General features: G+C 31.1%; 3 protein-coding genes across 7 annotated transcripts; 2 read left to right on the top strand and 1 right to left on the bottom strand.

The window, feature by feature from the left end:
* Positions 1–8924: 8924 nt before the first annotated feature.
* Positions 8925–14832, top strand: LOC113858387 (transcription factor VOZ1-like). 3 transcript variants are annotated; one of them, XM_027491028.1, is made up of 5 exons: positions 8925–9148; positions 9778–10035; positions 10236–10379; positions 13209–13710; positions 13831–14832. In XM_027491028.1, the coding sequence occupies exons 2-5, from the start codon at positions 9808–9810 to the stop codon at positions 14382–14384; spliced, it is 1428 nt and encodes a 475-aa protein (XP_027346829.1). In that variant the 5' UTR covers positions 8925–9148; positions 9778–9807; the 3' UTR covers positions 14385–14832. The 3 variants fall into 3 exon arrangements, with proteins under 3 accessions (XP_027346829.1, XP_027346831.1, XP_027346830.1); XM_027491030.1 differs by having other exon boundaries at positions 8931–9148; positions 9788–10035; positions 13831–14809; XM_027491029.1 differs by having other exon boundaries at positions 8931–9148; positions 9726–10035; positions 13831–14773.
* A 1877-nt stretch (positions 14833–16709) lies between these two features.
* On the bottom strand, positions 16710–18965 carry LOC113858910 (transcription elongation factor 1 homolog). 2 transcript variants are annotated; one of them, XM_027491705.1, is made up of 5 exons: positions 18835–18965; positions 18002–18124; positions 17762–17832; positions 17174–17195; positions 16710–17037 (listed from the first exon to the last, which is right to left on the bottom strand). In XM_027491705.1, exons 2-5 carry the CDS (start codon positions 18112–18114, stop codon positions 16977–16979), a joined length of 267 nt encoding a protein of 88 aa, XP_027347506.1. In that variant the 5' UTR covers positions 18115–18124; positions 18835–18965; the 3' UTR covers positions 16710–16976. The 2 variants fall into 2 exon arrangements, with proteins under 2 accessions (XP_027347506.1, XP_027347507.1); XM_027491706.1 differs by having other exon boundaries at positions 18002–18683; positions 18835–18863.
* Positions 18966–19502: 537 nt separating this feature from the next.
* Positions 19503–23502, top strand: LOC113858551 (28 kDa heat- and acid-stable phosphoprotein-like). 2 transcript variants are annotated; one of them, XM_027491242.1, is made up of 8 exons: positions 19503–19828; positions 20374–20411; positions 21784–21864; positions 22018–22101; positions 22195–22229; positions 22449–22534; positions 23005–23070; positions 23158–23502. In XM_027491242.1, exons 1-8 carry the CDS (start codon positions 19762–19764, stop codon positions 23190–23192), a joined length of 492 nt encoding a protein of 163 aa, XP_027347043.1. In that variant the 5' UTR covers positions 19503–19761; the 3' UTR covers positions 23193–23502. The 2 variants fall into 2 exon arrangements, 1 of the variants encoding a protein (XP_027347043.1); XR_003503379.1 differs by having other exon boundaries at positions 19599–19828; positions 22857–23070; positions 23158–23421.
* The last annotated feature ends 23 nt before the right edge of the window (positions 23503–23525 follow it).

Raw genomic sequence — 23525 nt, 5'->3', positions numbered from 1 at the left:
GAATTAGATAAACGTTCAGCTCGAATTAAAATCTTTAGATATTGTGATAATCAGAGTTAGATGCATTTAATATTCTGTGGATTGATATTTCTTCATTTGTTTTTACTCAATATTATTTTGTTCGTAATTTAATTTAATTAATTTTCAAATTTCAAACCCCCAAAAGTTTACTTGCATTCTTTAAAAGAAAACTTAAAATTAAATTTAACTAAAAATGTATCTTTGTGAATCGACCTTAGTTTAGCTCTATACTACAAAATCCTGAGAGAACTTAGTTGTTTTGATAACGACTCAACATCATCTATCACTATCATACAAGACCGTGAACCTGTTACCTATAACGAGGCTGTTAAAAATAGCAAATGGAGGGAGGCCATGCAAAGTGAGATTGAAGCTTTTGAAAACAATGGTACATGGCCTGTAACATCCTTGCCCCCAGACAAAAAGGCACTCAGTTATAAATGGGTGTACAAGATAAAACATAGATTTGATGGCACAATGGAGAAGTTTCAAGCTCAATTAGTCATCCTTGGTAATCATCAAGTAGAGAGGATGGATTATACAGAGACTTTTGCCACTGTTGCAAAAATGGTGACAGTACAATTAGTGTTGGTAGTAGCAGCAGCAAGAAATTGGGAGTTGTAGCAGATGGATGTGCATAATGCATTCTTATATGGGAACTTTAGGAGGAAGTATTCATGAGACTACCACCTAGTTTTTCTGTTCAACAGCTCGAAATAGTGTGCAAGCTTAATAAATCTCTTTATGGATTGAAACAAGCTCCTAGGTGTTGGTTTGCCAATCTGTCCACCGCTCTCAAAAGCTATGACTTCAAACAATCACTCTATGATTACTTTCTATTTGTCCTGCAAAAGTCAGACATGAAGCAATTGATAAATTTAAGACTTACTTGCATACTTGTTTTCATATGAAGGACCTAGGAGCTCTCAAGTACTTTTTTGGAGTTGAAGTACCTTGTTCTCCAGCTAGTATTTTTCTTTGTCAACGAAAATATGCTCTTGACATAATCGTTGAAGCTGGCCTTCTTGGAGCTAAGCTAGCAAGCACACCTCTAGAACAGAACCATCACTTAGTTCTTGCTAATGGCCTGTTGATTAACAATGCTAAACAATATAAAAGATTAGCAGGCGACTTATCTATCTTTGCTTTACTAGATCAGAACTCTCATACTGTGTGCATACACTCTCACAATTTATGCAACAACCAAGACAAGAACATTGGGAGGCAGCATTGCAAGTTGTTTGATATTTGAAAGGTAGTTCTGGATAAGGTATACTTTTGCATGAAGATAGTGATTTAAAATTGTATGGTTGGTGTGACTCTGATTGGGCAAGTTGCCCCTTGACACGCCATTCTCTCACAAGGTGGTTTATTTTTTTAGCGCAATCACCAATATCTTAGAAAACTAAGAAACAACACATTGTTTCTCGCTCATCTGTAGAGGTTGAATATTGTTCATTAGCAACAACTACTTGTGAACTTAAATAGTTGAAAGGTGTCTTATCTTGCCTTGGTGTAACTCATCCTCAGCGCATGCATATTTACTATAATAATCAAGCAGCTATTCATATTGTCAAGAACCTACAAAGCACATTAAAGTCTATTGTCACTTTCTGCGAGATGAAATTACTTGTGGAAATATTCAACCATCCTATGTCTCTACTCATGCACAATTGGCTAACATATTTACTTAAGCTCTTGGTAGCTCTCAGTTTCATATTCTAGTTGGCAAGTTAGGCATCCATAATTTGCATGCACCAACTTGAGGGGGGTGATAAGAATAAAAATATGATTGTAATTTATACAATCATATTTTAGGATATGCAATAAATTTTATCATAATTTAGTTAGGAAGTTAAATCGATATATTTTTGTTAGGTATTAATTTTATTTATTTTTAGTAATTTAATAGGAGTTGTTTTAGGAACAATCTGTGTAAATCTTAATGTATATATTTGTACTGTATTATCAATTGCAAAACAAAGAAATAGAGAGAATTCTCTCAAATTTCATTAGAGGTGTTATTAGAAACCATCTAGAATAATAGATATATGGTTAGGCAAGATTCATTGAGATATCTACAAATCTATATAGAGAACTAATATGAATTTATCACGATCTCAAACTTGCTATAAATTGTGGCTTTGATCAAGTTCATTGACACTCAGATTCCTTGGAAGTTGTTTATTTTATCACGCAAGATATCCAAGTTACATATGTTTAAGGAAATCCAACGACTTAGGTGTTGTTTTTCAAATTACACCTTTGAGCATTTGTTAAAAGAAGGTAACTAATAACTTTTTGGCAAGTGCACCAAATCGTTTGAAGTAACAAAATAGATTTATCGTCTACAAGGATTAATGCTAAGTACCAAACCACAAGAATAACACTAGTTGGGTCACCAAAAATAGAGTATAAATAGAGCAAAAATTAAATATATGCAGAATTGTAAGAACTGAATTAAAAGTGTTGGAATTGAAATTGATATATGAGTAGAAACTGAGAACTAAAACATGAAATAATAACCAAAATAACTGTAGAATGTAAATGTCTAAATTATTGAAAGTGGGTCTGAAAATAATTAAAAAGTATGGTGAGTTCAGAATCTCTCATCTTTTATCCTTTGCATAAAAATATATGTATAACTCAAAATACAGTTTCATCTAATGGTCAGATTTTTCTAATATACCCAATCTCAATTTCTTGGTTAATTGGTTCTAAAATAAATTTAACTTCCTAATTCATTAGATAAAACAAAAAACGTTCAGCATTAAGATTTAAATCCATTTGACCACATCATCATAAATTTCTATTCCTAGATAATATATAACAAGTAAATTGATCCTAGTCCAAGAAAGTTCACAACTTTCCAGCCATGAGTTCCTTTTCATCAACCCTATTTACTTAAAATAGAGAGGCATTGAGTTCAGAATCAAAATATTATATTAAAGCTTGTATCTTGAGTTATATTCAATGATTAGTTTATTGCAAAGAGTAAAAAAAAATAAGTTCATTTTTACTCAACCCCAAGATATTTAGTTAGATATAATGGAAATAAATAATCTGAAACTAATATATATTGCAGAAAAAGAAATCATGTTCACAGAAAAAAGCTTACAACAGATAAGTGAAATGAGAGAAACTACTGTTCCATTACAAAAATCAGAGAAAAAGAGGATGTAATCCAAGTTCCCATAAGAATCTTCTAGAAAGGATGTAAAAATGTCCTAACTACCATTTCTATGTAAACTGTATGAAAACTTAAATTTTTGTGCCTCCAGAATGTACTAAAAGGAAAGATAAAAAAATGCTTTCTTTAATAAAAAATTTCACTTTTATATGCTTTGTCAGCATTGTGTCTCCATAATAAAAAAATTGTCTTTAAACGTTATTTTGATTCATTTATTTCTTTAATTTTAAAGCTCTGTAAATAAATTATTTTTTATTAAAAATATTAATTTTATTAAAACTTTTTATCTTTTTTTTACCACACATATTATTTATCTTTTTTTTTATATCTTTGATTTTTACACAAATGGCAACAACATTATCTTTCTTTTTAAATGGTGATGATATCATCCTCTTAGTTGATTTTGAGAAAAAAAAATGAATAACAAAAATAAGATAAAAAAGTAAGAGTAAAAAACAGAAATAAAAAATAAAATGAAAATAAATAATACACATGATATATATATATATATAATATTTTTATCACGAAAAAATTTATTAAAAATACTTTTAAAAGTTAAGTAACTAAAATAAATTAACATAAAATTAAAAATTAAAATCAAAACTTATCCTAAAGTTAATAGATGAAGGCAATAATTTTACAATAAATATAATATACTTTAACAATAATTAAATATTTCATGTCTTGAATAGTATACACAATATTGTTTGGGGGTAACGTTGATTATGATTATTATTATTACTACTATTATTATTTTATATTTTATATAGTGTCTTATAAATTAAAAGAATATTTGATGCCATATTATATGTAAAATATTTATTATTGTTTATTTTATACTAAATATATATAATAGATAGTAATGGTTAGTAATTTATTTAAAAAAATATAAATATTATTTAATTTTTAAAATATTTAAAAAATTTCAACTATTAATTTAAATGTATATTTTGTGTTTTTCTAATTATAATTTTTAATAGTTCTTTTAGCGGCGTGTATAAAAAAGATTTAGTTTCTAGTTTAATATTTTAAAATATAAATTTAATAAATTTAATTATTAAATATATAATATTAATATGATGAATGTATACTCAATTTTAGACAAACTAATTCATAAATATATAATTTATATTAAAACACATATTTTAATAAATACGTTATAAATTAAAATAAAGTTGGAGATGAATTTTTCTCAATTAATTTCTTGAGTTGCATAAATTTTTTTACATTTAAATCTATTTTTTTAAAATTCAATCCCAATAAATGAATTGATAAGAGATTTAACATTTATAAAAAAAGTTATTGAATAAAATATCTTTGACAATAGTTATATTTAGAGCAACTTAATCCTTGTGTTGGATATATCAAGTGAAAAAGTTATATAACTGTTATATAATGTAAATTACTATATAATTATTATAAACTTTTAAAACTAAAATCCTAATTATTGACAGTAACTAAAAATATAAGTAAGAAATATGTAAAATTATATAACTGTTACACAATTTTAAAGCATTTAAAATGTGCAATAAACTGAAATAATATAATTAAGGATCTTGCTGACTAATAATTTTATGAAATTAGAAGTGAAAAATTTATTAAAAATTTTATCATAATTTTTTAAAAGTAAAATACTTGTGAGTTATAGAAACTTACCTTATTAAAAGGAAACTTAAATGTTTTTAATTTTTAAAATTCTATCAAAAAGTCATGAAAAGTGACTATATATTTATTTGTAAATAATTAAAAAAATATTAAGGATCATTTTTAGATATATAATTATGATTAAACTGTGTGAACTATTTTAGATGTATTTAATTTATAATATTTGTTTTAGCTCTATTCGATTAAAATTGATGCAAGTTAAATCTGAAAAAAAAAACTTTAAAAATCCAGGTTTTGTTAAGTTTGGACGTCACTTTTGTGAGATAGAATAAATTTAAGTTTTTTATCTGCTCCACCACTTGCAAGGCTGTATACACACAGAGAGAATACATATTTATTATATTTTCTAATAATTTTCCATTTTTTTAAAATGGTATACTTACAGGATATTGGGAAATTTTTGTCTTCTAATAAAATCATAAGTAGTGAAACTTTCATAAAAATCATTAAATTAAAATTTATCAATTTTTTATAATAATTTTATTTAGCATATTTTAAACATTTAAATTAATTTTTTAAAATAAAAATAAGCACGTGAAATACACGAACATGATAATTAGTTCTTAAGTAATAACAGAACTTTTAATTAATATATTACACATACTTATATAACTTACAATTTTCAAAGTGTTTCTTAATTTGGAAGGTTTCCTTACTTTTTTTTGGATCCTCATGCGAGCGACTCTTGACATTTTATTTTATTGATTCTTACTTGTTTATATTCTATAATCCAACGGAATAGAGTTTTTTTTATTTTATTATTTAATAAGAAAATAAAATGATAAAAAAAGTAATGCATAATAAATCGAATTACTTCATTACACATCATACTCTAAGATGGGAAGAAAAAAAATAAATACTTCAGATATTATTTTATTTCATTTTAAACAAATCAAACAATAATAAATAATTTATTTTTTTTTGGTTTCATTTCATCATTTCTATCCCCAAAATAACTTTACATGGAATATTTAGTTTGAATGATGGTCTTCATTTTAGCCCAAAACACTAGAAATTGAAATGAACCAATTCATGTGATTAGATCTCTAGTTTGGTGTGACATTTTCAGGTATCCACCGCCACGCATTTGATTTGATCCTCAATTACGGGTACTTATTTGTTATTACCAAGTTAAGACCACACCAATCAACCCTTTTTTAAGTTTTCCTTCGGAAAATAGTACTGGGTAAGGGTAAGGGGTATCCATATGACTGGTCTGAATGATAGAGCATGCCATGAGATGCTCTAGTAATCTTAAACAAGGATCGTATCCATTAATCAACCTCCTTTAAAGCTCTAAACATAAGCATCAAAACGGGAATATGTTGGATGGTAGTGGAAGGGTACTTTATTCCTTCCTTACCCTGATTATATTTCATCTATTCACTTAATAGAATTTCATTTTGGTTTGTCATGTTTAGCATGAGAAAAAGGAATCGCTTTTTCTTTTCCTTTTGTTTCATTGTTCATCGGGTTCTATACTCCTGTTAGATTTTTCTTCTCCCTTTTTGGCCAGTGGTCTCCTTCACTCTATATTATGTAAAGCAAATGGGAAATTTCGGAAAAAGATAACATGGAAAATGAGAAAAAAAAAACCCTCCTTTTATTGTTTTTTAAAATTGTTTGACCAAAATCAACATTGAAGAAGAAGCTTTAACATTTTTATTCTTCCATTAATCTATTATCGACCGTCATAGCTCTGACGTTGATACCCAAAAAGTGAGTGACGATACTTTAAATTTTGCTGGCAAAAATGAGTTGTCCATTGTTAACATGCTTTTCCCGTAATTATCAGCTATTACCCAAACATTGTTAACATGCGTAGTATATCCATGCTTACATATTCACACGCTTATTACACAGTTAGATAACACTTTCAATCTTCTGTATTTTTTTTTATAATTGACTTCAACTAAGTGAAAAATATCACCCAACATCAATTTCCTAAAAGCACATCGTGTAGCATATGGCATGCATTGCCAAATAATGTATGCATGCATATTTTGAATCATGCCCAGAAGGTTCATTTCATTTTCTTTTTTGGGTCGTGGGAAGGGCCATTTCTATCAACCTATTATTTTCAGCGAGTTGGCTTATTTTGGATAACAAGACAATCTGACACAAAAAAAACCAAAGACAAGCAACGGTTTCAATAGGAAACAGTGGAACTTCAGAAAAGCATCAAGTCAATTACATCCTAAAAATAATAGTTCAGAATGTTTTGGAAAAAGGTTCAGCGTGTACTTTCACAACTATCTTCATCACTGACTGTGAAAAAGATCAAATAGCAAGAAAATAAAGCAAATAAATTCCACTTATTGATTTCCCTGTGTTGAGATTATAAATATGTAACATACACGCACATGAAGAAGGCTCATTTAAAAAAGCATTTTTGGTGAAGTGTGTGGTCTATATTGGAAAGTGAAAACCAAGAAAGCATTTGGAGTAGTCGTCAAGCATCACACACCCACACACACACACACACCTGTAAATTATAAAATTTTATATATTTACCCTTTTTCAGTAACGTTAAACTTGCACATTTGCAATAACAAATAATGTTTTTATCTCTATTACTAAATTTCAAAACATGTAAATTTCCTAATCTTTAAATAATGGCAATTAAAAAAATTCATTATATGGTAAATTATTACCAAGAAAATATACAATATTAATAATTATAAAAAAGTATATAATTCAAAATTAAATCAAATTCAATTATATTTGCCTCAACGGTCAAAGTTGTTATAAAATTATACTGATAACTCCGTGTGAGAAATTACTGTATTTAAATAACAATTAATTTACATCAATTAGTGTGTATTCAGTAAAAATGTTATAAGGAAAAAAGAGAAAAAAACTAAGTGAAGTAAACCAATATGGACTCTGAGTAATAAATTTAAAATAAAAAATGTTTGGATAAAAGTATAATATTTAATATTATTAAATATTTTAACATAACTTTTAGCAAAATAATTATACTTATTAATTCTTTATTTAATTTTTTTGAGCGTTCCTTAATAGAATTTTATATTTTATTTTTGACAAAGTGAGAATAATATAATAACTTAATGAGTCTTATTAAGTATGATTTTAAAAATATTGTTAAAGTTTAATAAAGATTATTATAACTTGTAATAAATTATATAATTTTTTTTATGTAAATACATTAATAATATTTTTTTGAAACATGTCTAGGGGTTGCTTTGTTTTAGGAAAATTTCGTTTTTAGTTTTTATTTTAATTATAAATATGTTAGATACTTTTTATTCTATTTATTATTTTAATTTTTTTAATAAATAATTGAAAACAAAAAATATAATAAAAATAAAGTGACATTTTTGTAATTAAAAATAAAAAAATTCTTTTAGAAACTAAACAACCCTTAGTGTTTTAAAATACAATTTTAGGATACTTGTATAAAAAATGAAAGATAAAAAAATAATAAATAATATCGTATATAATATCAGATTTTATAAATTTAAACAATAAAAAAGCATATAAAAAATTTTTATCTCAGAATTTCTATTACATTTTTATTTTTTAATTTTTTGAAAAAAATATCTTATAATTAAAACTTGATGTATATATGTCAATTTTATTATCTTTATTTTCTTTACATTAATAACAATCTCATTCATTTTATTTTTTTATTTTTTATATGCTCTTCTATTACTTCTTTACAAACGTATTTCATATATTTCAATACATATATATATATATATATATATATTTATATATAATTATTTAATTAATTAATCATAAATAAATAAAATAAATAATAATTATTTTAATAGTATGTTAGTATAATATTATATATTTTTAAAATTATTTAATATTATGTTAATATAATATTATAAAATTGTTTAAATTATTTATACAATTATAAATTTTCAACTAGGTAAATAACAACTCACAACTTTTAGTTCCTTTTATCTAATATATTCATAATTTATTATAACTTTACTCATTATTACTCTGCTAATTTTTTTTTTATTATTATTATCTTGTTGCTAATATTAATTTTTCAGGGTAAGACATTTGCTTTATTGCTTGAGGAATGAGCAGGCAAGGGAAGGGAGGGAGAGAAAGTCACCCACACAAAAAGCAGTTTTCTTTTTCACTCTCTCTCATTTCCTTTCCTTTATATCAGTTTCCTCACCTTCTCAATTTTTGGAAGAGACAGAGAGAGGAAACTGAATCCTTTCTTTTCCAGCTCAAAAATCACACCAACATTTTTTTCTTGGGAAAGTGATTATCGCAGAATCTGAGGTAACCGTCGTTCCTCTGTTTTCACCCCCTATGCAAAAATCACACCTTTCAATCGATCCACATAATTTCTTTACTGTTCCTTGCGTTTCCCTATTTTTCCATCCGATTCACGTTTTGGGTTTTCGATTTCTTACTGAATATTGACTTGGGTCGGTTCAGCTTTGGTGTTCCCTCGAGCTGTTATTATCGTTTTCTTCGGAATTGGGGTTTCTTTTTATGCTTAATTCTTTGTTCTCTTTGATTTTTATATTTTTGAGGTTTTGGGTTTAGTTCTTTTTATGATAAATTTTAAATAAATTTTGATAGTTTCGATCTATATTTAGGGTTTTTTTTTATCATAAGGAAAATCAGTTTGTGTTTCGGCCCATGCTTTTTTTTTCTTTTTTCAATTGGTTGAAAATGGAGCGAATCTTTTAATATAATTTAAATTTAACTCACCTCTCAGGTGGGGTTGTTGGATTCTGTGTTAGAATTTATGGCCTCTTTTAGGGTGTGATGCTGGAGTATGCTTCTGATCATGATAACATTACCTGCAAGCTGTGTGTATCTTTTGAGTTTTGTCTCTATTTTTTGGTAGGTTGTATTTTTGTGGTGGACTGCAACTCAGTTTGTGATATTAGTGAGTGTAGGGTTTTGTAGGCAGAACTTCAGGTTTAGCAATGAAGAAGGTTCCTAAGAGCAGCTGCAAGTCTGCATCACACAAGCTCTTTAAGGACAAGGCAAAGAACCGTGTGGACGACCTGCAGCTGATGTTCCTGGATCTGCAGTTTGCAAGGAAGGAGAGCCGTACGGTTGATGCTGCAGTGCTTGAGGAACAAGTCCATCAAATGCTTCGCGAGTGGAAGGCTGAGCTCAACGAGCCCTCGCCTGCTTCATCGTTGCAGCAAGTAAGATCATGTTTATGAGGGTAACATATTCTTAAGCAGTAACTAGTGAACTTCGTTTAGGATTTGAGATATCTATAATGGTTCATGGGTGCTTGTTACTAACCTGTATTTTTCTAATTGTGATGACCTGTTTGAATTTGAATGGCAGTTTTAGTGGTAAAGCTGTGATTGTGAACTGTTATGTTTATGGGTGAATATAGGGTGGCAGCCTTGGGTCATTCTCCACCGACATCTGTCGGCTATTGCAACTTTGTGAGGAGGAAGATGACGCCTCTAGTCCATTGGCTGCTCCTAAGCCTGAACCTAATGATCAGACTCTGCAGGCTGGGGTCATGTTCCAAGAGGTGAGTGGCATTTTCCCTTTTGAGGATTAATCAATCTATTTTTGGCCATAATAATTTTGCAGGTCTGTCTGGTGTTAGTTGTTTAAGTATGATTTTGAAGTTCTCTGTTTTTATTCAGTGCGTTACCTTAACTTTGCATGTAATCAATGATGCTTCAGGAAAGGTTGATATCATCAAATGAAAGTTGATAAATATTATCCTGTGATTTTTTGTCTTTCCAATCCTGACCAATGGCAATATAATAGATTTTATTTATCATTTTTTTCTACTTAACACGACATGTGGTTGTTTTAGTCCTGAAGTTCTAAGTGTGCATAACAAAGACTATCTTTCCCTGTTATATTTGGATTGGATGATTATATATGTTTAATTATCTTTTTAGCTTGTTTCTCCTTTCTTGGCAATTGAATCATATCTATTATTTATATAGAAGTCACGTGAATTTACATTCAAACAGATAAAAACATGACACTATATCTTTTCATTGTTATAGTACATACAATATACAGTACTTAATGGTATGTTGGCATTTGCACATAACTTTTTCTTGGCTATCCTTAACACTATTATTGGAATCATGAATTGCAATTTGATTCTTGTAATTTTCTGGGTTTGGTATGGATCACATGGAGTATCATCTTGTCATTGGAATTGCATGTTGAATTAATGTAATCATGGCAGAATCACATGAATCCCACTTCTGTGATTTTGGTGGTACAAATCTTGGAGAGGTATCAAGCAAACAGCTACTGTGTGATGATTGATTAAGGTGGTGATGGTTGTGGCTGGCCAAAATCTTGCCAGTGAAGAACTGAAGATAGTAGCTGGAATTGGACTCAGACTTTAGATTTGCCATCACTTGCTGTACAGATGGATTGACACAGCAAACCTGCAGTCAGTGTTGTCAAATAACAGCCATGGCAGATGTTGGTGGCGGTTTTTGCCCAAAGCACCCATGGCGAAAAATGGCGGATTTACAATGGTGGTGCCATGGCCACCTATAGGTGCCTCATGGCCATGGAAGAAACAGCGGCCATGGTGGAAAATGTTAGTTTTTGAGGGAAAAAATGAAGTGGTCCTCTAACTGGACCTAGTCCAAAGTGACTGAAATACTTGCTGTCATGGAATGTTTTTCTGTGGTGGAGGTTGAGCCCTAATCGCAGACAAATTTTCTGTCCTGCACCAGTGTCATTTGGGCCTTTTTTAAGGGCAAAATGGACTTTCTGTCCCACTTAAAATTTTTTCCTTCTCTTTCTTGAGCAAGCATCCTTCTACACGGTACTATACCTATTCTCTCTCTCGTGCTTTTTTTTTCTTCCTTCTCTCTGAAGCCAACTTCACCATTTTTGCTGGAGAAGACATACTTTCTTGCTGTTTTCTAGGGACTGTGAATGGAGGGACCTGTTTTTTGCATCTATTTTCCATTTTGCTTCTCTATGCTCTGTTTTTCTGCTTCAAACGTGCTCTATTTGTCACTCTCTCTGCATCTATTTTACTTCTTTTGGTGCTCTGTTTTTATTCTTCAATTAGTGCTCTGTTTCTCACTCAGTCTGCATCTTCTCCAAAGGCTGTATCCTCTTTTCCATCATTTTCCAGCCATGGTATTATACTTTTATACAAACAGCCGAGAAAACTGGGACCTGTAGTGTTTTTTTTTTTTTTTTTTTTTAATATTATTGTAGAAATAATATATATACTATACTATTTTATTATGATTGCCATGCTTCTGCTATGTCATAATGTGCCATAATTTTATGGCAGTTTTTTTGGCTGTCCACCTTGACCCACCATCTGCCATTGGTAACATTGTCTGCAATTAGGGCTTGTGGGGGTATGTGGCTGCTCCATGGATAGAGAGCTTCTAATAGTTCAATATGATCTGTCACCAGTGGTGGGGTTGGTGAGTGGTAGAATGTGAGATGTAGCTCAGATTTTGGATCTGAGATGGATAGTGACTGAAAAGAGAAGAGATAGAAGTGGTGTCTGAAAAAAAATAGGGGTCTTTCTTGCTAGGTTTTAGAAGTTAGAGAGAAGAGCATTTGGAGAAAATATATATTATATTATTTTTAATGATTGATATAATTGACAACACATTTTGATTTATTTTAAAAAACGGTCTTCTTATTCATATGTATATAATGGGTAGGGTGGTTTATCATGGTTGTACTTTTTTTTTTGTGGGGGGAGGGGGGGAGGGTTTATATATGGTGTTTGCAGGGTTGGAACTCAAACCTGGGCAGAGGGGAACACCCATGTAGCATGAGAGCAGTTGATAGGTGTAGTGGTGTGCTTATCAAAGTATTTGTTGGAGAGTATTGGTCATTTGATTATGTAATTTATGAGTGTTATAGATATTGAATGAGTTCCTGGTTTAACTGTCTAATCTGGGTCAATATTTAGAGCATAATTTTTGTGCACAACATACATCTCTTGGTAATATACTAATATATACATTTTTTGTAATATATGGATTTCTTGCCATCTATATCACAAGATGTTGGAGTGTCTCAGATTAATCACCTTTGTGACTGAACCATGTATAAGTGTACTGTTTTGGATCTGATGACATTACCTAACCTAATTGATGGTTATGTTCTATGGCATGTGGGCTAGTTTTTCTTAATGTTCTTTTTGTAATCTTATTTAAAAGATAGAAAAGAAGAGAGAGGCTCTGATGGTTAAGCCATTGCTTTTAACGATTGACTTATTTTTCATAAGTGCATTGTCTGTTTTTACACATTGTATTTTTAGTATTTAAATACCAATCTGGTTTCAATATTGGATTTCACCTGTAATTGTAATAAGTTTCCCGGTTTAACTGTAAATCAGGGCCAACAGCAACATGATTTCCCATTGGTTGATGAGTGCAAACAGTCCACCTCAAGTGTTCAAACTGTGGCAGCTAACAACCCGGATGGGCATGCTTTAGAATATCATCAGTTTGATTTGCATCAGGACTTTGATCACAGCTTTTATACTGGTTTTAATGGTACAGGTTACTGTGAGGAGGGTGGCATTCCTCATATATCTAGCTATCTACCTAGTATCTGCCCTCCTCCTTCTGCCTTCTTGGGCCCAAAATGTGCACTTTGGGACTGCCCAAGGCCTGCACAAGGGCTGTCCTGGTGTCAAGACTATTGCAGTAGCTTTCATGCTGGTCTAGCTTTGAATGAAGGGCCACCAGGGATGGCCCCAGTTCTACGACCTGGGGGAATTGGTTTGAAGGATAATTTACTTTTTGCTGCTCTTAGTGCAAAGGCACAAGGTAAAGATGTTGGCATCCCAGAATGTGAGGGAGCAGCAACAGCAAAGTCTCCATGGAATGCACCTGGTAATTTGATCTTTTAAGTATCTTCTATTCGGTTTTTGTGTTAGGCTATTGTTTGAGAGAAGTATCTGCTACAATGGTTGACAAGAATGTTCTTTAATTAATTCACTTATTTGATTGCAGATCTCTTCGATTTGTCTGTTCTTGAGGGTGAGACTATTAGGGAGTGGCTCTTCTTCGATAAGCCTCGGAGAGCATTTGAGAGTGGAAACAGAAAGCAGAGGTCATTGCCAGATTATAGTGGACGCGGTTGGCATGAATCTAGAAAGCAAGTGATGAATGAATTTGGAGGGCTGAAGAGATCCTATTATATGGATCCACAACCACTGAACCATTTCGAGTGGCACCTTTATGAATATGAGATTAATAAGTGTGATGCATGTGCATTATACCGATTGGAACTAAAGCTTGTTGATGGGAAGAAGAACTCCAAGGCAAAGGTAACAAATGATTCAGTTGCTGATCTGCAGAAGCAGATGGGAAGGCTCTCTGCTGAGTTTCCACCTGACAACAAAAGGGCTGCCAAAGGCAGAGCCAAAATTAATACCAAAGTTGGCATAGGTGGTGTCTATTTAGCTTCACACAGAGTGGCTCCACTAAATGGAACATACGAGTATGGGTTAGCTGCGCCATATGACTATCTTGTTGAGAACATTGGTGACTACTATGGAACATGATCTATATTGGAGTGATGTGCAAGATGCTGCATTCAACTTGGTTATACATTATTCTATGCTGGTTTTTATTGTCCACCTTAATTTTCAATTTTTCTTCCCTTCTAAGTTACAAAAAGTCCAAGGTCTTTTTTTTAGCCTGGTCACGATATTGTGAATAGCTCATTCTCACCGGAGTGCAGCATTAGGAGCTGCTGGATGCTGAATTCTAACTGCAAAAATTGCTGTATATCATAATTATCAGTTTGGTGAATGCTAGAATCTAATTAGCATCGCCTGAATTGTCCTGTTGTTTAGGCTCATAATTGCTATGATTCAGCTGACTCTATTTTTCAAATCATGCTAATGTAAGTCAATTACACTATTTTAAGGTATTGGCCACCGGACAAACATCGAAGGAACGTGATATTGGCTCTAATAATAATGTTTCAGTACCCTTCTGAGTCATTTTTCAATAACTAAAGAAAAAAAGAATTCTTGAATGCCATCATCTATACGATTTACCTTTTGTTGGATGAATTCGTCGTCTGGCAACCCCAACATAACCAAAGTTTATTTTACAAGTTTCTGACCTGGTCCAAAATTTATTAAGCTAGGATTGGGTTAACTAGACTTGCGAACAACATATATCAATTTTAATATTATATATAGCTAAATCATATCAGACAAAAAAAAGGTTCAATTATAAAATTAAAGTCAAAGTAATATTATATGCAAAATATTATTTATTGAATCTTAACATTTTATTACTAATAAATCATTGTTTGAAAAAATAAATATTTTTAAAAGAAAAGAAACAATGTTAGGATTTAATTCTTCAAAATATGGGTTTAATTTTGAAAACTCAAACCCGTGAAAACCAACATCAAGTCAGGACGGATTAATGCGATAGGACGGGTCTTGTACACCCTTAACGGGGTTGCTTTCCGCACCTCCTTTTTCTTTTTTTTATGCCACCATAAATTTTTTATAATTTTTAAAAAATTATTCCTAATAAAAATTTAAATAATTAGATAAAAATAAAAAACTTTATGGATAAATAATTAATAAGTTTATTTATTTATTTCAAATTTTAGAATATTTTTTTTATTTTCACTTTTCATTTCTATTATATTATTTTTTTCTCTTTACTATTTTAATCTTTGTTATTTTTCTATCGTAACCTTTTTCAACTGTATTTTAAAGCATTATTATTCTTCAGCTACGTTAATTGTATTGAAATATAATAAAAAACTTAATTTACTTTAAAAATTATGTTTTTATCGACCTAACAACTTCGACACTTTTTAAGAACAAGTTTTTGAAATTAAGATTCTACATTTTGAAAATTAATTTTTAAAATTTGACTTTTGCACTTTCATAATTGACTTTTAAATTTATTATTGTTTTTCCAAAATAAATTTCTAGAATTAGGATTCTACATTTTTAAATTTTTTAAAAATTAAATTGATTTCCAAATTTTTGTTTTCACACTTTTAAAATTTATTTTTTAAAATTATTAATTATTTTTGGAAATGAGTTTCCAGAATTAAGATTTTACACTTTTAAAATTTAATTTATGAAATTATCAACTATTTTCAAAAATCAATTTTTGGAACTAAGATTTTATAATTATTAACTATTTTTTTTAAAAAATTCGCACTAAAATTAAAAATAATGAAAAAACTTATTTTCTCATTGAGAAAGATGTTACAAATAGAAAACAAAATTAACTTTTTTTTTTATAGTGTGAAAAGAAAAAAGAAGAGTGCAAAAAGCGACTCCTTAGATCAATGATCCCAACGAAACAGTCAGCCTGAGTGAATTATTAGATCAATTGTATAATTAATTTGGCATAAATCAAATTGAATTAATTATAACTGAGTTGATCTTGTATGAAACTGATGTCAACTTAAATCAGTTGAACTGGTTTTTTATAATATTTGGCATGAACCTTCATCAGTGATATTTGAAACTGTGACGTATTTATCAATTACATAATGGACTAGCAATTCAGTACCTCAACTGAGTTGATGACCGAGTGAAAGGTTAATAACATAACACCACCCAAAGCTGATAAAAAGTAATAAGATCTTAAGACAAGTCAAAACCTTTTTCTATTTTGGATTGACGGTAAATAACAACTGATTCATTGATCCGCCTCAGGATAAATGTTAACAACTAGTTTCAACTCATTATTGTTACTTTTTGTACCAGTAAAATGTCTATTAGTTGCAAACTTAGTATTATCTTGTTCCTAGAAAATCAACAGAAAAGGAGAAAACTGCGAATGTTTCACGAAATTCACCAAGTCAGACCCCTTTCTCAAGGAAACTTCCAGAGGAAAAAATCTAAGAGCTTTCATCTTTACATATGCTACTACACATACAGCAATAACAAACTGAAATATGGCTTACATATCGACTTCCTATCAAAGTGATTCATCTAAATAGACACAATTATTCCCGTGTTCTTGTGTATATGCATCACAATCTACTAAGAGAGTACATAGGAAGTAAGCTTGTAGTTGCACCAGTGCGAGCAACAGGATCTTTATATAATTACATGCTAGATCGACAGTTATTCTATTCACTACCACGTGGATTCTTACAATCACTAAGTACCATCATCTTCTAGGTTGTTCACACGTTCACATTCATCAATCCATTCACTGTATCTGCATCATTGCAATTAAGCTACTTAAGTCACATGATTGTGTGTATGTGTGTGCGTGTGTGTCTGTGAGAGGGGGGGGGGGGGGGGAGAGAGAGATGGAAGAGGACGTTATCAACATAGTGATTGATTGAACTTACATGTCTATTGGCTCAGATAAAGCTGAAAAGAAAACAAAAATAAAATATTATTAGCTAAATCTACAAAGTATGTCTCTCAGATATATAAGACATCAAATAACTTACTTTCCAGCTCAGTATAATAATATTAAAGAAAACAGCACTTTTCAACCAACATACTAAAGGGAAAAAAATTCACTCTCATTTTCTTCTGAAGGCCACAAAGAAGAGAATAATATTTTACGATGCTTAGCCAAACAGCCCAAATTGTTTATAAGACCATAGCCTATTAGCTCTTTGAAGTATGAATGGATCTCTTCTTTTTTTCTTTTTCCCATTTTCGAATTGGCACGAGATTGAGACAAAAGGTCTGCAAGGCTAATGCATACTACAATAGCTTCATTAAATAAATTCAGAACCAAACAACCTCATGATAAACAAGTCTTGTGGGATCATCACAAGTATCAACTATCAAGTTTGTTTTCATAAGCATCAAGGAAATATTTTATTTATATGCAATCTTAGCTGCTTCCCATTTCCATAACTACGTACCCAGTGGAATTAACTACTCCTTTAAGAATAGAATAACCACAGCCCATGAAAACAAACCTGTGACAGTAGTGCTAAAGCTCTCTTGACATATCCTGCAAGAAGCTTCCCCTATTAGGTTCTTCATATCACTGTCAAAAGAACCACAAAATTAAACATAAAAATGAGTATTCATCTCTAACAAGAAAAATGGAAGGGCTAATAAGTGATTTCAGAGAACAAAGGCCTATGCCTTTGGATACATATGTAGGGAAACATAAAGCCCTACATCCCTATACAACTAATCAAAAAGTTGCTTACATGCGACATTCAACACTGGACCCATGATTACAGAAAGGGCAGCTAAAGACAGTGTCAAGCTTATCCATTCGTTTCTTTGGAGGAGGCTTTGTTTTTGCTTTCCTCTTTCCCATATCTCAAACCCTGATTTTCAGATATTCAAGTACCCGAAATTTTGAGTGAAGAGTTAAAAAACAAAAAATTCTACGCATTTACAGTCAGCATGCCAATTAAAGCTCTGCAGCAGTAAATTCAAATAGGTAACCCTTTTCTCATCTATCTATATAAGTAAATAATACTATTTGTTATCCAACATCAAGATTTCAAGCCAAGTAAGTATGAAATAGAATGTTATAAGCGTAACAAAATTATCATACCCATACATGTGTTTCTTATAACTTTCGGTTATCCCACCATCATTAAAAGGAGAAAAAAACACTACTTTTTTTAATCAATTTAACAATGTAGACTGTGAACAGCAATAAAAACCATTTCCTGAAAAGAGTAAACAAAAGAAAGGTTGAACCCAATTAACAAGCATCACACAATTTAGGAATTAAGGTAATCAAGAGAGGCATATATCAACGACATCGACGAGGGGGAGCACGAAAAGCTCTCAACTTTCTCCGTCCTCGTCGCTTCTTCATTCCAGTTGGCACCATATGCAATATACAGTTTATCAAAATTGAATTAAAGCACAAAACTGAAAAAAAAAAGAAAAAGGGGAGTGGAATAAAAAACGAAACCCTAAGCGATCCGGAAAATGGAATAATAAAGAAGAGATGAAATTGCGTATACAAAACGAAAAATTAACAGCCCTAAACGATAATTTGATTGAGGAAAAGACTACGAACCGCAAGTTTCCGACGCAGAGAGAGTGTGGCAAATTGAAATAGAGGGGAGGGTAATTGACAAAAGGGCAAAGATGGGGTTTTGATTTTTATGCTTTGAGACAGTGCCCAGACGGGTGTGCCTAATGGTGATGTAATAAAAGAAATGAAAAAAACTTTCAACATTTAAGGGTATTTTTTTTAAATAATTTTTTTAAAAGTATGTTTAATGTATATAATAAAAGAATATTAATATTAATTTTTAAGATTTTAAAAAATAATACTAAATTTAATAATTTTCTATGAAGTAACGATTCAGAATGATTTTTTTTACCATAATTGTTGTCTGAGTTTACCAAATTTTTAATGGATTGAATTAGTTACAATTCATTTAACTTAAAATTTCAATCAAGCAAGATGAAATTTAAACTAGAAATTATATATATTTAATTTGCGTGTTTAATAATATATTTTAATTAATTAAAAATATTACTTTTTAAAGTTAAATTTAACTTAAAAAATTAAATAAAATTTTTGATAAAAATAATAATTAATATAATTTTTAATTTTTCTTTTTAAAATTGAATTTAAACACATGAATTGTCTGATCAGTGCCTTTTGCTTTTGTAATATTTATTATATTTTTGGTACTTTTAAGGTTAATAAATAATTTTTTTGTCAGTAAAAGACATATCCACAAAGATTAATCTTCAATCATAAAAGCCAGATTCGATCTCCGAAAGCAGATCCCAATTGAAAACTAAGATTCTTGAACTAGGGTTTTCCATAAAGTAAAATGATTTAAATAAAGTGCATCCCCTTGTCCTCCTTCTCTCCTCCGTTGTCCAATTCAATTCCTTCTAAGACTTACACATCGCTATTGTCCAAATAAACTGCAGAAAACACCAAAAATTTCTGGTTTTAGTTCTTTCCCACGTTGCACATTCCACCATGGGAAGGGGAAAATTCAAGAGCAAGCCCACCGGTCGCCGGCAGTTTTCTACCCCGGAGGACCTCAGTAAGCACAATTCAATCAACCCCTTTTCATTTTCTGCTGAAAATTTTACATCTTTGGTCTCATGAATAAGCGTTGAGATGAGGGAACTTCAATTGATTTTGTATTTTTGGTTGGTGGGTATGTTTTTCTTTTCCCTCCACTCAGAGCCTAATTCCGAGATTCTATTTTGTAATATCTGTTTTTTTAATTTATTGGAGTAATTTTAATGTCTTTTTGGCTTGTGGGTATGTTTTCAATTTTCATATGGAGGATTTTTTTTTTGTGTGTGTGGGACTGTTGGATCTGCATGGACTGCAAGTTTGAAGCTTTCTGACGGTCTTATTTTGATTGATTTCCAGTTACTGTTTGTGGCTTACTGCCCTGTGAAATTTATTGTTGTACTTTTGTGGATTCCCTTTTTGTGAAACTACAAGCTGCAACTACAGTTGAAAGAGAAATTAGTCATGACCTTAGATAAACTGGAAAATGGATTAACCATTATAATTTTTTTGGCAAAAGTTTAGAACGCAATTCTGAAAATTTGATGTTTCTTATGATTACTGCAGTTGCTGGCACCTCCACCCGTCCTAGGACATTTAAACAGGTTATCTTCTGGCTCCTACTTCCATGCTTCATTCATCAATTCTTTATTTCTCTCTCATTCACATGTACACACGTGTGACCTCAGTAAGGAAAATTTTAATCTGTTGGATCAAACAAACATGTTAGTATTATTAACACACAATTTGAAAATAAAGTGTAGAAGAAACAATGTTTGGATACACTTAAAACTTGTTTTGGTTTCTGTAAATTATGTGCTATTTTAAGTTAAATTTGGTTCGTGTTAAATTTTATGTTCAATTACATGTCGGATTTTTAAAAGTTGAGTGAATTTGATCCAACGTGATAAATGAACTTTGAAAATCAACTTTGGCATGCCCCATGCCTCGAATCATTCAAACACTCAGCCATCACAGTTCCTACACTGAATCACCCAAACAAGATGTAGCTGTGGGTAACCCAAAACCACCCAGCCCTTGCACCATCATCTCTTCACCACCTGTTTCAAGAGCAGAACAACTTCTTTGTTGCTTCCTTTTAGTTTATGTTTGGTTAAACTTAATGTGGTAATCGTTTAGTTTCATTAAGGGCCTAGGGTCAGTAAGAAGGCATTGAATAGAAGATTGTGACGGTTGTTGAATTAATATCTTAATGTATACAGATTTGAACTTTGGGTACCGGTGCTGAACCTGAGGTTGGTTCACTCATTCCCCTTTCATACTCTGCAAACAATGGTTTCTCTCCAATGAAAGCAAGATTTTTGTGGAACAGAGGGCTTGATGGTGTTGTTTTGTGGTTTGTGAGTGCCATAATCAAAGGCTCTGGGGCTAGGACTTGATGGAGTAGAAGGAGAAATACTGAAATAGAGATAAGAAGTGGAAGAGTTTATGGAAAATGGTTAGGTGGGGAATATGTGGCAAATATTGTTGCCACATGGGAGACAAAGGAAATATTGCAGAGGTGATTTAGACATTGTTTGTTATGCTGTGATTTAGCAGATGCTTGGATGAAGGCAATGATTGAATTACTTGTGTTTGAAAAATGAACCCAAAATTTAACTTTGACCAAAACCAATTTGTGTTGTGTTCACAAGACTAGAAACATATCTAAACCCTTTGTATATATGGAATTTTGATGGGAGAATCCTCTGGTAGTTTAAAATGAACTAGAGGATCTTAGCTGTTAAGATTTAACCTTTTCTATCACCAAATTTTAAGAAAAATATGGTTTAATAAGTTTTGGCCGAAGGATTAAACTGCACTTCTCTACAGGGTTTCTGGGATCTGGTTTGGTATCCTTTGGTGACAATTCATTTTTATCCATACTTTGTTCTTTTTAAGTTGTTTACCATTTTAGTTAGATGTTTTATATATCAATTTTATTTAACACACTCATTTTTTCTGTGACCTTTTCAGAAAGAAGCTGAGCATGAAGAGGAGGTAACGGATGAGGTCTCTGGGGATGGATCTGAAGAAGAACCTGAAGATGAAACCACTGTTAGTTTTCTATAATAATTTATTCATATAGGGGGTTGTTATTTTCCCCCTTTGTTTTGAAGTTTTGCTTCTTTTGGTTTTATTTCATTTGTTTCCATGATCTACCTTCATCAATATGAAATTGACTGTATTGTTGCTATATAATGTCCACAGAAGACAAAAGGTATTCAAGGGGTTATTGAGATTGAAAACCCTAACTTGGTAAAGCCGAAGAATTTGAAAGCTAGAGATGTTGATGTGAGTTAATCTTCCCATTTTTGTCCTTTCTTAGACATATTTCTAGTAATTAAATTAAATGAAAAAAATAATGCTATTTCCTTCCCTCTGCAGGTTGGGAAAACTACTGAGCTTTCAAGGCGTGAAAGGTATGCCTCATTTCATTTGTTTATTGTTTACAGTGATAGTCACACAGTTGAAGAGGGTGTATTATAGTTAAAGGATTGCCATGTGCTTTTTTTCATCTTATTCCTTCAGTTCTAAACTTACAAAATATTTGTTCCAAGAATAAAATGACAATATATTGAAGGTGAAGCTTCTATGTTAACCGGCTTTTCTAATATCTTAAAAATTCCACCTGTTTTCAGAGAGGAGATAGAGAAACAGAGAGCTCATGAGCGCTATATGAGGCTGCAAGAGCAAGGAAAAACAGAACAAGCCAGAAAGGATTTAGGTACTAATGACTCTTGAAATAATGCTCTTATTAAAGGTTTAATGTAGATAGAATATGCTTTGTAGAGATATAACACACCACAAGTGCAATGTATCATCCATCTAATCAAAGTTAAAAGTACTTCTGATGTTGGGGCTTTATTTGTTGATGATTAATGTCATGTTAGATATAAAACTGTTAATGTGCTTTCTCCCAACAGCTTAAGCTTTTGGAATAATTAGTTCATGGCAAGGTATCTGAGCCTCTAATATGACCATGTAATTTAGAGTTTGATCCTTGTTGTCTCTGCTGTTCTAAATAAAAGTTTAATTTCAATACGTAGGGTGGGCCTATAAATTATCCATGATTCAAACCGAAGGGGCTCTTGCATGAGGGAATGTGTTAGATACAAAGCTATTCATGTGTTCTTATAGAACACCTTAAGCTTTTGGTATAGTGGGTTCATGACAAGTCTATTTCCTTGTGTATAGAACGTTTAGCTCTTATACGTCAACAGAGGGAAGAGGCTGCTAAAAAGAGAGAAGAAGAGAAAGCTGGTAAGTTTTTAATACTATTTGGTCTGTGTACTCTTTGGTGATACCCTGAATCTTGAAAGTTGAAACTGATAACAAAAATTGTTTCAGCCAAAGAACAGAAGAAGGTTGAAGCGCGCAAGTAAATTTTCTGGGGGATGCTGTATGAACCTAGTACTCCAATTTGGTGGAGGAATCTTTTTATTAACTCTGTCCATTTAGCTTTATATTGCATATTATATCCATTCCGCGTTGGTAACATGTAATGCCATTATTTCCTTATTGGCGTGGCTTGACATCTTGATTATACATATACACATGGCCTAGGAAACCTTTTTCTTTTTTACCCTTTATCATCATCAGTTTTTCATTTGTTTATAAGAAACTTTTATATATATGTGCATGCATGTAAATACTTTATTATTGAAAATTTTGCAGGAAGCATGAGCAGAGCTTGACATTTTTTGGGACTCTAGGTG

Source organism: Abrus precatorius, unplaced genomic scaffold (genome assembly GCF_003935025.1).
Source record: "Abrus precatorius isolate BTA unplaced genomic scaffold, Abrus_2018 Scaffold2, whole genome shotgun sequence".
Lineage (NCBI taxonomy): Eukaryota > Viridiplantae > Streptophyta > Magnoliopsida > Fabales > Fabaceae > Abrus > Abrus precatorius.
Note: the sequence above shows the minus strand (reverse complement) of the source record. Positions and strands in the feature narration are given on the sequence as shown.

Bases quoted from the DNA above. Each gene is read 5' to 3' on its own strand.
- LOC113858910 (XM_027491705.1), bottom strand. From the start codon at position 18,114: ATGGGAAAGAGGAAAGCAAAAACAAAGCCTCCTCCAAAGAAACGAATG. The intron at 17,833-18,001 runs GTAAGCAACTTT...TTCTTTTGACAG, and splicing joins TCCAGTGTTGAATGTCGCAT to TGATATGAAGAACCTAATAG. The intron at 17,196-17,761 runs GTTTGTTTTCAT...TTTTCTTTTCAG, and splicing joins CTTTAGCACTACTGTCACAG to CTTTATCTGAGCCAATAGAC.
- LOC113858387 (XM_027491028.1), top strand. From the start codon at position 9,808: ATGAAGAAGGTTCCTAAGAGCAGCTGCAAGTCTGCATCACACAAGCTC. The intron at 10,380-13,208 runs GTGAGTGGCATT...ACTGTAAATCAG, and splicing joins CTGGGGTCATGTTCCAAGAG to GGCCAACAGCAACATGATTT. The intron at 13,711-13,830 runs GTAATTTGATCT...ATTTGATTGCAG, and splicing joins GTCTCCATGGAATGCACCTG to ATCTCTTCGATTTGTCTGTT.
- LOC113858551 (XM_027491242.1), top strand. From the start codon at position 19,762: ATGGGAAGGGGAAAATTCAAGAGCAAGCCCACCGGTCGCCGGCAGTTT. The intron at 20,412-21,783 runs GTTATCTTCTGG...TGACCTTTTCAG, and splicing joins GTCCTAGGACATTTAAACAG to AAAGAAGCTGAGCATGAAGA. The intron at 22,535-23,004 runs GTACTAATGACT...CCTTGTGTATAG, and splicing joins ACAAGCCAGAAAGGATTTAG to AACGTTTAGCTCTTATACGT.